Source organism: Sorex fumeus, unplaced genomic scaffold (genome assembly GCF_029834395.1).
Source record: "Sorex fumeus unplaced genomic scaffold, SorFum_2.1 ptg000086l, whole genome shotgun sequence".
NCBI classification, from domain to species: domain Eukaryota; kingdom Metazoa; phylum Chordata; class Mammalia; order Eulipotyphla; family Soricidae; genus Sorex; species Sorex fumeus.
Genome location: NW_026606143.1, coordinates 41,341,165 through 41,354,986, shown reverse-complemented (window position 1 = coordinate 41,354,986; position 13,822 = coordinate 41,341,165). Strand labels below are relative to the sequence as shown.

At 40.6% G+C, this 13,822-nt stretch overlaps 1 protein-coding gene across 1 annotated transcript in view; it reads left to right on the top strand.

Annotated features, from left to right (window-relative positions):
* The window catches only part of LOC130039367 (eukaryotic translation initiation factor 2D-like), a 68,195-nt gene extending 58,616 nt beyond the window's left edge, over positions 1-9,579 (top strand). Inside the window, exon 3 of the mRNA XM_056131251.1 lies at positions 9,530-9,579. Within this exon, the coding sequence (XP_055987226.1) occupies positions 9,530-9,579 (50 nt within the window). The remainder of the gene's footprint in view (positions 1-9,529) is intronic.
* The last annotated feature ends 4,243 nt before the right edge of the window (positions 9,580-13,822 follow it).

The window sequence follows — 13,822 nt, the reverse complement described above, 5'->3', positions numbered from 1 at the left end:
AAAAGGGCACACAGATACAATCCTACCCAAAGGTTGGAGAAACAAAGATATTGCTGAATAATTTTGATACCACGAGCACCAATATTTTTTTGGTTTCTGGGCAACACTGGGCTTACTCTTGGCTCTGTGCTCAGGGATCACTCTTGGTGGGTCTTGAGGGACTAGAGGAGGTGTCAGAAATCGAACCCAGGTGGGCAGCATACAGGGCCAATAGGATACCTGCTCCACCCTCCGGCTCCAATAAGTGCCAATTTTTAAGCCACCATTTTCTGATATATGTGCCCAAATATTGACCACAGAATAGGTTGGCTATATCTGTTAAATTTTATAATCCCTAGTGAAATATGTAACTTAAGATTTTATTAATACACAAAAGGAAGGCCAGAAAAACAGTTCAAGGCTTAAGATGTTTGCCTTGTATGTGACCACAGGAACTCCTGAGCACTGCCAAGAGGGAGCTCTGAACATAGAGATGGGAGTAGTCTCCAACAATGACAAGAGGACAAATGCTTCAATAAAAAACAAGCAAAAGAGATCCTCGAACAGGTCCTTTATTAAAGAAGATTGTATGAAAGGCCGATAAGTACCTGAAACAGTATTCCACCTCAGAAATTACCAAGGAAATGCACACCACACTAGAAGTCAAGAGACTGATACCAAATATGTTGAGGATGTGAAGCAACTAGAATACTCATGCATTTCAAATCAGAGTTTAAACGGTACCCCAAATTTGTAGTTGCTAATAGATAAACATGCATCTGTCCTACAATCCAGCAATTTCATTCCTCAGTGATTTATCAAAAACTAATAAAATGTTGGGCTGGAGAGAGCACAATGAGTAGGGCATAGCCTTGATAAGGTCAATCTGGGTTTGATCCCTGGCACCCAATATGGCACCCCAAACCTGCCAGGCGTGATCCTGAGCATAGATTCAGGAATAAGCCCTGAGAACTACCAGATGGCCCTCCCCTCAATTAATAAAATATCTGTATGCAAAAGAACTGCTTACAAATAACCAAAGCAATATAATATTATCAATAAACTGAAAACTGGAGACTACCTTTATATTTACCAACATGTAAGTGAATACCTATATGTTCACCAATATGTAAAGTTGCATGTTCCTACAAAATACTACTTGGTAATAAACTATATAAACTGCTTGTATAATCAAAACACGAGGGAGTCTCAAAAACATGCTGAGTGAAATAAAGCAAGTATAAGAGAACATGTGTGGGTCTGGAGCGACAGTACGGTGGGTAGGGCATTTGCCCTGCACGCAACTGACTTGGGTTCGATCCCCAGAACCCCATATGCCCCCCCCCCCGAGCAACGCAAGGAGTAATTCCTGAGTGCAAAGCTAGGAGTAACCCCTGTGCATCTCCTGGTGTGACCCAAAAAAAAGAAGGAAAAAAAGAGCACATGTGTATGAATCCATTTACATGAAGTTCTAGACTAGGCAAAAAAATGTGTGAAAATTACAATCAAGCTACATTTAAATTCATCATAAAAAGGTACAAGGAAACATTCTTGAATGATGAAAATGTCCTAAATTTTGTTTCAGATGGCCGATGCATGAAAATATCAAAATTGGAGAATTTTATACTTTAGCTGAATTATACCTGTTTGTAAATGAACAAAGTCCAATATTATTATTTCAGTATGTTGAGAATGGGTCAGCTCCAAACTGAGTCTATGAATCAAGAGCTAAAAGCGAAACCCATAAGCCACTCAAGGTCAAGAGAAAACAATCAATCACATCATTTCTCCTAACCACAGCATTTGAGAGTCAGGTGCAGACATGACAGGACTTGCTATAAAGAAAGCACAACCCCACACATAATGAGTGATGCTACCCTTTCATCTGTCTCTAGCTAGTGTTATCACATGCTGATTCACCCAAAATCTGCTGATGTGTCACTGCCATAATCTCCAGTGTCAGCCGATAATTGCTCTGGGTCATCCCTTAAAGCTTAGCGGATTCCCACTCTAACCACACTGAGCTTCTCAATTGTATAGTTGCTAGAACTCTGCCATTAAGTGCTTGATTGTTTCATTATTGCCATTTCTGATCTTAATTTCTCTCTACAGGTCTGTGCAAATATTTTCTTGTGAGGCTCCTTTGAAATGCTCAGAAACAATTACCACTCTAGTGATGAAAAGTGATATATATTATGCTGTGGGGTCACTGAAGGTGAGAAAAAGCACAGATTTCAGTCATAATACTGCCTAAAATAACATTTCTCCTCATACTCTTATACCCATATCACAAAGAAATATTGTTAAAACAAAAATTCTGACACAGTTAAGTTTAGAGAAACTCCCCAGCAATGGAAAATTGCTGGTCCATGGACTGTACTGGGTTATAAGGAAAAAGTATACTTTTCCCTATGAGTATGTTCTCCATTTCTAATGGGAGCTTCTCTCCATCTATGAGTACTCAGTCCAGGGTTCAACATTCAACACTTCATATAGAGATGGGGAAAAAAGGGAACAGGCAGTATCAAACAATGCTAACAATGGCAAAAATGGCCTCAGAGGGTGCAAAAAGGCACAGTACAAATGACATCTGCACCTATATGTTCATTGCAGCACTGTTCACAATAGCCAGAATCTGGAAACAACCCAAGTGTCTGAGAGCAGATGACTGGTTAAAGAAACTTTGGTACATCTACACAATGGAATACTACGCAGCTGTTAGGAAAGATGAAGTCATGAAAGTTGCTTAAAGTGGATGGACATGAAATGTATCATGCTAAACGAAATGAGTCTGAAAGAGAGGAACAGACATAGAAGGTCTTTACTTATTTGTGGAATATAAAATAACATAATGTGAGTCTGACACACAAAGACAGTAGACACAAGGGTCAGGAATATTGCCCCACAGTTGGAAGCTGTCTCATGGGCTAGGGGAGAAGGCATCTGGAATAGAGAAGGAATCACCAAGACATGATGATTGGAGGAATTGGTTGGGATGGGAGATGTATGCTGAAAGTAGAGAAAGGACCAAACTTGATGGCCTCTCAGTATCTACATCGCAAACCATAATGCCCCATAGTAGAGAGAGAGAGTACGGGGAAAATTGTCTGCCATGGGAGCAGAGGGAGGACTGGAAAGGGGGGAACACTGGGGACATTGGTGGTAGAAAATGTGCGCTGATGGAGGGATGGGTGTTTGATCATTGTGTGATTGAAACTCAAACATGAAAGCTTGTAATTAAATCTCACGGTGATTCAATAAAAAATAATAAATGGCCTCAGATTACGAGACTGAGATTACCCAGCAGTGGTGGGAAGGGGCCAACTAGCAGTGAAATAAGGACAGCAAAGGGAGGCATGGGCACACTGATGATGGTGAAATGCAGTAACTTTGTACATTAAAAAGCATTAATACTATTAGAAGCAGATTATTTAAACGGTTAAAATTAATAAAAATTGGAATGGGGAATCTGACCACTTCAGATTCAAAACGTAAAAGTATGGTACTGACAGTGGATAAAGAATAGTTTCTGGAATTCAAACTAAGCATGATAGAAAGGCATTCTAATCATCTGTGGTAAATCAAAATCAAGCCTTCTCCTCTGATGTGCTCCCTGAGATCTGTAGATTTCCACTCAATAAGCAGCTCCCGTGGAGCAAGCAGCAGACCTTCCAGAATTATCTGGGACCAGTGCAAAGAACCACACACGGGAGCCTCCCCAACACTTCGGCTCCTATCCCTTAACAAGAGCAGTCTGCCTGACAACAAGGGAATAAAGGGAGTGCAAGTCACTGAGTCCTTCTGGGAGATGAGCCCCAGATCATATCAGATGAGGTAAACGGCACCTTTCCCCAGCATCTGCTGGGTGCAATCTTACTCCGCCAGCAGAGGCAATGGAAAACAGACTGGTTCCATAGTGAACTTTAGGTGACACACCTCTTACACAAGATTGTAATGGTGATATTTATTATCACAGTGGGACATTTGGCATCAAATGCAAATGTATCTTTCACAAAAATCACAAATCATCCTGTTAATCATCGAATGACTCGAGCAGGCCCCAGTAACGTCTCCTTGATCCTAACCCTGAGATTATATTCAAGGCTCTTTAGGAGAATGAGACCCATCATTGTTACTGGTATTTGGCATATTGGGTATGCCGCGGGGAGTTTGCCAGACTCTGCCATGTGGGCAGGCTACATTTGGTAGCCTGCAAGTTTGTCCAAAGTAGGAATGAGATAATAAGATGTCATAATAGGAGCTGGTTTTTATAGTCTCTGAGACTATAAATGTATCTTTAAATCCTTCAAATATAGGTTTATTTTTGAGGTGACATGATATACCAGTGTTCATGTTTATGGTTTTGGTATACGAAGGCACCTCACCACCCCCTAAAGTGCCCATGTCCCTTTGCACTGTCCTTAATGTCATTTCTAGACTATGCTTTCCCTCTCCTCCCACACCTCTTTCCGTCACCACTATAACCTCAGTTCTACTGTCAGAGTACACAAGTTTGTTTATGTTGGACACTGTCCATTCTCTTGCTTTGTTTCTTTGTATGCCACAAATGAGTAAAAACATCCAGAATGTTTTTCTCCCTCTGATTTACTTTGCTTAACATGATAGCCTTTAGTTCACCCTGAGTTGTGGCAAAATGTAGGATTCATATTTATATATAGCTGAGTAGTATTCCATTGTGTATACAGACCACAATTTTTTTATTGAATCACCTTCAGATACTCATACAAGCTTTCATGTTTGAGTTTCAATCATACAATGATCAAACACCCATCCCTCCACCAGTGCACATTCTCCATCACCAATGTCCCCCAGTATATCCTCCCTTTCCAACCCTCCCCCTGCCGCCATGGCATTCAATTCCACCGCCCCCCCCCTCCCCGGCCGTACTCTCTACTTTGGGGCATTATGGTTTGCAAAACAGATACTGAGAGATTATCATGTTTGGTCCTTTATCTACTTTCAGCACACATCTCCCATCCAGAACGATTCCTCCAATCATCATTAGACCACTATATTTTTATGCATTCATCTATTACAGTACATTTGTGTTGTTTCAGAGCTTAGGTATAGTAAATAGCACTCAAAGGATATAGATGTGCATATATCTCTTCAAATTAATGTTTTAATACCCTTGAATCAGTGGCAAGAGTGGAATTGCTAGATCATCTGTTGGCTCTATTTTTGTAATTTCTGATGAGACTACATACTGTTTTCCAGATGGCATTCTGACTACCAGTGAAATGAGGTTCCTTTTTCACCACATCTGCACTAGCACTGGTTGTTTACATTCATAATCAGTGAGAGCTGAGAACTTTTTCAATATGTCTATTGGTCATCCTTACGGAAATGTTTGGTCTCTTTAATGAAGAGTTTATGCAGTTCCTCTTCCAATGGAACTGTGTTTTTTGGTTGTTGTTGCTTAGTTTTATGAGTGCTTAAAATACCTTGAATATTAGCTTTCTGTCACATGTATGACATGCAAATATTCTCTCCCATTCAGTAGGATGTCTTTTTAATGTCAGCCATAATTTCTTTAGCAGTGCAGGAACATTTAAATTTGATGTAGTGTCATTTGTTTGCTTCTGCTTTTCTTTTCATTTTTTTTTATAATTTTATTTATTGGGGCTGGAGCGATAACACAGCGGGTAGGGCGTCTGCCTTGCACGCAGCCAACATGGCCAACCCGAGTTCGATTCCTCCGCCCCTCTCGGAGAGCCCGGCAAGCTACCGAGAGTATTCGATATGCCAGACACAGTAACAACAAAGTCTCCAATGGAGACGTTACTGGGCCCGCTCGAGCAAATCGATGATCAACGGGAGGGCCTTTATTTATTGAATCACCGTTAGAGCAGTTACAAAGATTTTGGGTTTAAGTCTCAGTCATATAATGAAATAACCGTACCTTCACCAGTGCCCAGTCTCCAACACCAAAAACCCCAGTATACCTCCATCCCACACCCTCCCCCAGCCTGTGGGGCAGACAATTTCCACATTACTCTCTCTCTACATTCAATATTTTGACACCAGACCCACCATTATTATTTGGGATTTTACCCCAACACTCAGATCTGCTGAAAAGGCAACAGTAGACAATTTGCTTTCTATTGCTGGTTAAGAATAACATATGATGTTGTGTGGCTGCAGTAGTGGCTGTGCGGTTTTGAAATTCTAAAATTTTAACACTTAAATACGGAGGGATTTCTGCCAAAATCTTCTGGGTTCCAAGAGTTGTTCCTGAGTCTCTGGGATCATGGCCGTTAAGCAGCTTGATCAGAAGCCAGAAAGCCTGTTCATGGGCAGTGACTTGGGGTCTCGTTGGGATGGGGAGGAAAGGGCCAACTCCACCTCTATCCTGGGAGGCCCCGCGTGTCTCGTCACTGAGGGCCCAAACCTGACTGTCCAGTGGCCTCTGGAGGATAATGGCCACCGAGCCACCTAGGGGGAGCAGGCGAAGGGAGAGCACCCTTTCCATCCTGGGGTGGCCCGGAGGATCCGGACGCATTTCTGCCAAAAGCCACTGGGTTCTGAGATTTGTTTCTGAGTCTCTGGGATCATGGCCGTTGCTTGATCAGGATCCAGAGTGGCCGTTTGTGGGCGACAACTTGGGGTCTTGTTGGGGTGGGGAGGAAAGGGCCGGCTCCAACCCCATCCCATGAAGCCCAACTTGTCTTGTCACTGAGGGCACAAACCTGATTGTCCAGTGGCCTCTGGAGAATGGTGGCCACCGGGCCGCCAGGGGGAACAGACCAAGGCACAAAACCTATTCCCACCTGGGGTGGTCCAATGCTGCTTTTGTTTTCTTTGCCAATGAAGTCAAATCACTAAGGATACATCAAAAATCAATATCATAAAGAGTGCAGCTGATGTTTACTTTGATATATTTTAGAATCAGATATAATGCTGAGGCCTTTTACCCATTTGAATTAACTACTGCATGTGATGTGGCAGAGATCTGGTATTATTTAATTTTTCATGTGGCTAACAAGTTTTCCCAACACTGTTTGTTCAAAAGACCTTTCTTTTTTCAGCTAATACTCCCAACTCCTCTGTCATTTATTAACTGTCCAAAACTTTGAGAGATTATTCTGGATTCTCAATTCTATTCCATTGACATCCAAGTCTCCTTTATTCCATGGCGCACGCTGTTTGATCACCACTGCTTTATAGTTATAGTCAGGGAATACAATGCCTCATTTCACTTTTTTTCCTCAGAATTGCTTTGATTATTCTTGGACTTTAGTGGTTTGAGTAGCGCTTATTCTATGTCCATGTAAAAATGTCATTGTTTTTTGAAAAGGATTGCACTGAAGCTGTATAATACACTTTAGATAGGGTGGCATTTCAATTTTAGCAATATTCTCTTCTAGTACATGAAAATGGAATATTTTTCCATTTCCATGTGTCCTCTTCTATTTCCTTTAATAGTGACTTATAGTCTTTTTTAAAAACATAAATCTTTCACCTCCTTTATTGATTCCCAGGTACTTGATGTTTTTGTAAATTAAAAAATTCTCTTCTAGCTTGTTCTTCGCATATAGAAATGCAACAGATATTTGTGTGTCAGTTCTGTAGTCTGCTATTTTGCTGTACTTGTCTGTAATTTCTCTGTTTTTTGTGAGTCTTTAGTTTATTCCATATACATATATTATTATGATATCTGAAAACAATGATAATTTGACTTCTTATTCTGTCTTAAAAATATTTAAGTTTAAAATACTACTCCTAGGCAAAAGTATGGCTTTAATTTTTAATTTTTTTATTGGATCACAGTTACAAAATTGTTCATGATTGGCTTTCAGTCATACAATGTCCCAATACCCATCACTTTACCAATGTACATTTCCTACCACCAATGTCCCCAGTTTCCCTCCCACCACCATCTCCCTCCCCACCACTACCCCAACCAGCCTGCATGGCAGGCACTTTTCTTCCTTCTCTCTCTTTTCTTCTGGGCATAAATTATTGTTTGCAATAAGAAGGATAATAGGTTATCATGTATATACCTTTACATACTCTCAGCACTCAGATCTTGTCCAGGGTGATAATTTCCAACTATCATTGTCATAGAGTTCCTTCTCTGTCCTAACTGCCCTTCCCCACCCTTCCACTTGTGGCAAGCAATGGTGAAGCAATGGGTGTTTGATGACTGTATGATCAAAGCTCAAATATGAAAGTTTTGTTACTGTACCTTATGGTGAATCAATTAAAAAAAAGTATACCACTAAGCTTGCCGGGCTTTCCAAGAGGGATGGAGGAATCGAACCTGGGTCGGCTGCGTGCAAGGAAAACGCCCTACTGCTGTATTAACACTCCAGCCCTTAGTTGTAATGAGTAACAATAATATTTATTTTGTGGCTCATACAACTGAATAACATATTACTGGGGTATTAATAAAGGTAAAGGCCCTCCCGTTGATCATTGATTTGCTCGAGCGGGCCCAGTAACGTCTCCATTGGAGACTTTATTGTTACTGTGTCTGGCATATCGAATACTCTCGGTAGCTTGCCGGGCTCTCCGAGAGGGGCGGAGGAATCGAACTCGGGTCGGCCATGTTGGCTGCGTGCAAGGCAAACACCCTACCCGCTGTGCTATCGCTCCACTTTAAAAGAAGATCAAAAGTGGCACAAAATGCATGCCACTAAAACATTACTTCACTGATATAATTACCTGTTGTGTTATACAGTAGACTTAGTGTATTTGGCACTATAATTTATGTATTGACTTCTTTCATGTATGTAAACTTATAGCTCTTAAATTTGATTTCAATACTAAGTATTCGGGAACATGATAGTAGAACTGATGAAATGTAGTTTCATATTCTATTGTATCAAATATATCAAGTCAAAATAAGATTTTTGTTGCTTATATTTTACAGAGGCATGTGAAGAAACTAAGATACTAGATTGATTTTCAATAGAGAAATAAGGTAAAGGTAAAGGTAAAGGCCCTCCCGTTGATCGTCGATGTGCTCGAGCGGGCCCAGTAACGTCTCCATTGGAGACTTTGTTGTTACTGTGTCTGGCATATCGAATACTCTCGGTAGCTTGCCGGGCTCTCCGAGAGGGGCGGAGGAATCGAACTCGGGTCGGCCATGTTGGCCGCTTGTAAGGCGAACGCCCTACCCGCTGTGCTATCGCTCCAGCCCTAATAGAGAAATATACAACTCCAATATAAAAACATCATATTGAGAATTAATTTAACTGTCACTCTAATTAAATAATTGTTTCTGACACAAGAAGACTTGATATTTCATTTCTACCACAATTTTCATTATCTAAGTATTTCTATTTCATCTTTGTTTAGCATTATGCATTCTATTATTAAAACAATTTTATTTGGAAAAAAAGTATACCACTAAAGCTAAAAAAAGAGGAAAGAAAAATGCTTAACATACTATGACATGCAAAAGTTATAAGAAATCAGTCTTAATGCTGATTGAATTAGTAGCATTCATCCTTGAGCACAGAAATTCTTTGTTAAACAAACACAAGTAACTGATGCATAGATGCATACACAATATTACTATTAGATGATGATGACGATGATGATGATGACGATGATGATGATGATGCAGCTTAAGTCTTCAACCTGCTCACAGTTTTGCTAGTTTTTTCTTTTTAAGTTTTTGAGCCACACACGGTGGTGCTCAGGACTTAAGGCCTGGCTCTGCACTAGGGATCACTCCTGGCAGGCTTGGGAGACCATACAGGGTTACCAGGATCAAACCAGAGTTGGCTGTGTGCAAGGCAAATGCCCTACCACTGTACTATTGCTCAGGTCCCAGTTTTGCTAGTTTAAGAAGATGAGCCAGTAAAAGTGCAATGAAGGTTAGGAATGCCAAATTTTGCACATCTGGCTTAAAATGTGAAAATGACTCAAAACGGAAGCAACTCACCAATTAAGTGTTGCCTCTAAGGCTCAGGGATCCACCCCTACACAGAAATTGGGAGATTTACTACAAAACGGGAATATTGGAGAGTTTAACAAAGATAACCACAGAAGCATGAACCAACAGTCTACCACTTATTTTCTGCCTTATTTTCTAGAAGTTTTCCTCTGCTCTTCAAAGGCATTTTTTTTTTTGCTTTTTGGGTCACACCTGGCAATGCACAGGGGTTACTCCTGGCTCATGCACTCAGGAATTACTCCTGGCGGTGCTCGGGGGACCATATGGGATGCTGGGAATCGAACCCGGGTCGGCTACATGCAAGGCAAATGCCCTACCCACTATGTTATCATTCCAGCCCCTCTTCAAGGACATTTTTGACAGTGGTTAAGACAATCACTATTTTTAAAATAGTAATTCAGTGCCACTCAATATGCACTACACTTACCTGGGACTGGTCAATATTTCAGTAGTATTACAAAGTGGTATACTTAGAAAAACCTAATTTTCCTAAAATGAATTTATCTGTAGAATTGGGGTCTTTCTCCACCCTTAAAATGAGGAGTGATAAAATCTGAAGGTGATTATACATCTGATGAATTTGGACCCAAACTTAACTATTACAGAAAAGTTCTAGGTTCATCTGATATACAGTATCATCATCACCATTATCCCATCATCAGCATCATTGTTGCCACCATCCTACACTAAGACTAGTACAGAAAACTGCACATAACTCACCTAAAATCATTTTGAGAGTAAACTAGTAAAGCTTAAATATTCGTATATCATTTGGGACAATAATTTCCCTCAAAGACCTGTCCTACAATAACGATCACGATCACGACCATCCTGTTGTTCGTTGATTGCCTCGAGCAGGCCAGTAACATCTCCTTCATCCTAGCCCTGAGATTATATTCAAGGATCTTTAGGAGAAAGAGACCCATCATTGTTACTGGTATTTAGCATATTGGGTACACCATGGGGAGTTTGTCAGACTCTGCCATGTGGGCAGGTTACATTCGGTAGCTTGCCAGTTTGTTCAAAGTAGGAATGAGATAATAAGATGTCGGCCGCGTGCTTCCGGGAGCTGGGTTTTATAGTCTCTGGGTCTTGGCCGTTGATGGGATTACACGGTGCCAGGGGGGCAGTTGGTGGGTGTGACCCCTGCCTACTGGCATATGGAGGATCTGGGTGGAGGATTCTCAGCCCCGATCCGAGCAGGCTTGGAGATCTCAGCCCCGGGACCCACATGCCTGTGTTCCTCTGCCAGTACCTTCATGCTTGTGGAGAGTGGTCTCAACATGGTGGTGGCTGGTTCTCCAAGCCTGCTCGGATCGGGGCTGAGCATCCTCCACCAAGATCCTCTATATTCCAGTAGGCAGAGGTCACACCCACCAACTGGCCCCCTGGTGCCGTGTAATTCCATCAACGGCCAAGACCCAGAGACTATAAAACCTAGCTCCTGGAAGAGAACAGCGCAGAGTCTCCTGCCCCCACGCCTGGTTGTCCTCACTGGGGCCCCTTGGAGGGGAGCGGGTTGAGTTTCCTTCCCCACCCCGACCAGGGCTCTGGCAGCTGAAGACCTACAATAACACATACCAAAAAAAAATATCCACAGAAAGTTTAATATAAATTTTTCAATTGTTGCCAATAAAATTCAAACTAAAATCCCCAGGGGATTAATATTGGGCAAATGGACAAATGAACGCTACAACTGATGGAGAAACATTGTAGAAACAAGGAAAAATTACAAATCCTCTTTGTAATGGCAAAGACCACTGGATAAAACCCCAATATATTTGTACTATAGAACATTAAATTGCAAATGATAGCCAAGTACATACAACCAACCATCTAAATATGAATATATACAAGACCTATCATGATGCTAAAATATTGCAGCATATATTACAGAACAATGCTTTTGACTTTCTAAATATCATCTCAATTTGAGGATATCTTATATAAATGGATTTGATCTAGGAAGCTTTGTTGCTAATGGTACAGGTGATTACTTCTGCAGAGGAAAATGGAACTAAGTGTGGTGGACAAGTTTATCTTAGTGCAATGTTTAGATCTGTATAAAAAGAATGCATTTATCACAGGCAGGCCAGGAATATTTCAGGCTACCAGAAAAATAATGAGGAAGAATTTCTTGTAACAATCTGATCTAGAAAAAATTCTATACTTAATAGGATGCTTTTAAATACTTTCCACTTGATAGTCAACTTTCTTGGACTTTAAATTCAGTAGACCAGTGATCGACAGTTTATTTTTGTTAGACTGCAAGGCAGAGAGACATCTGTATGGGAGAGCGAGTCAGATGATGTTCATCATCAGTCAAATTTGGACTCTAATTACTATTCTGGTGCTTGATAAATATGAACAAGCACATGTCTAACAAAAAATAGCCTCAACAAAAGGGAGTTGCTAACAACGAACAACTACAGACACCAAAGAGTGTCAGGCAAGACCCCAATAGCTCTTTGTCTCAAGGCTGTAATATGGCTGCTGTGGATCCAACCAAGCATCAAATCCTTTTGCTTTTATTACTGGTTTAAAATATCACAGAATTTTTGTTAATTGCAACACTATAATAGCTACGTTCTGGAAACAACTCAAGTGTCCAACAATGGATGAGGGGGTAGAAATTAGTGGAATATAATACACAACAAGAGGCTACCGGGCTTGAAGAAAAGATACAGCCTGTTGCTGTAACTTGGACTGAAGCAAAGGGTATCATGCTAAGAAAAGTAATTCAGAGGGAGAAAGACAAATGCTGGATGATCGCACTCATATGTGACATATTAGGAAATGGAAAATGTCCAATGAAAACACACCCTTGGACTCTGACAACAGAACTGAAGTTTCCAAGCATGAATGTGTGGGGATGGGGAGTGGAGAAGGAGCAGGAAAAGTAACCTAATGACAGTGGCTTTGGGTCCCTTCCTTGGTATAGATGCATGAAGTTTATATACCAAAAGCATAAACACTGACACTCCTTCCTGAAAAGCACATTGCCTCAATAATGCCAGAGTAAGATAAATGTAACAGAATTTCAGCTTCACATCTCTGGGAATTAAACTCACCATATCGTATCACCATATCATATAGTTTCAATTCATCTCATGATCCAAATGACCCTTCTACTCATGAGTTTTGTTGTTTTTAAAGCACCATGTCTTCACAAGTTAACAATAAAATGTAAAAAGAAATGAAGTATTTTATACATGTAAGTCTCTCTCCTGGATGACAGATTTTCACAGCAGTTGCTGCCAAATTTCTCTTAGATTTAATTGCCAAGAACTAGGTCATTCTGTCATGCCCAAATAAATCACTGAAAAAGGGGGGAAATAATCATGTTTGACTTAAGTCCAAACATATTTCATATACTGAGAAAACCTTCTTTGCTGAAGCACATAACTACCTAATATTTGTCAGTCATTCTAGGTTCCTTTGTTAACAAAAATATCAAAAATAAATTACCATTGAGCAATAAATCCACTGCCACAAAAAGTAACTAAAGATTCCATTTGTTCATCTACAAATTGGGCCAAATGACTTATCCTCATCATTTCTGGAATATTAAATTATATCATATGTAGGAATAATTTTTTATATTAGCTGTTTGATAAATGTCAGTTTTCCTCTTCAACCCACCTCATGATTCTAGTGTTTTCATAAAGAACTTGCTAAAAATAGATATTAAGAAAGCGCCAAGGGAGAAGTTCCAGCAGCTGCCATACCTGACCTGTACCATATTTAGGGCCCACATCACAATTCCTGAAGCATAGGTAGCCGCTCAACAGATTCACCCAGCAAATGACTCGCTGCTCACAGTTACTCTTCCTGTCATTTGGTGAAGATGGGCATAGTACTCCATTGTGTAGATGTACCAAAGTTTCTTTAACCAGTCATCTGTTCTTGGGTCCT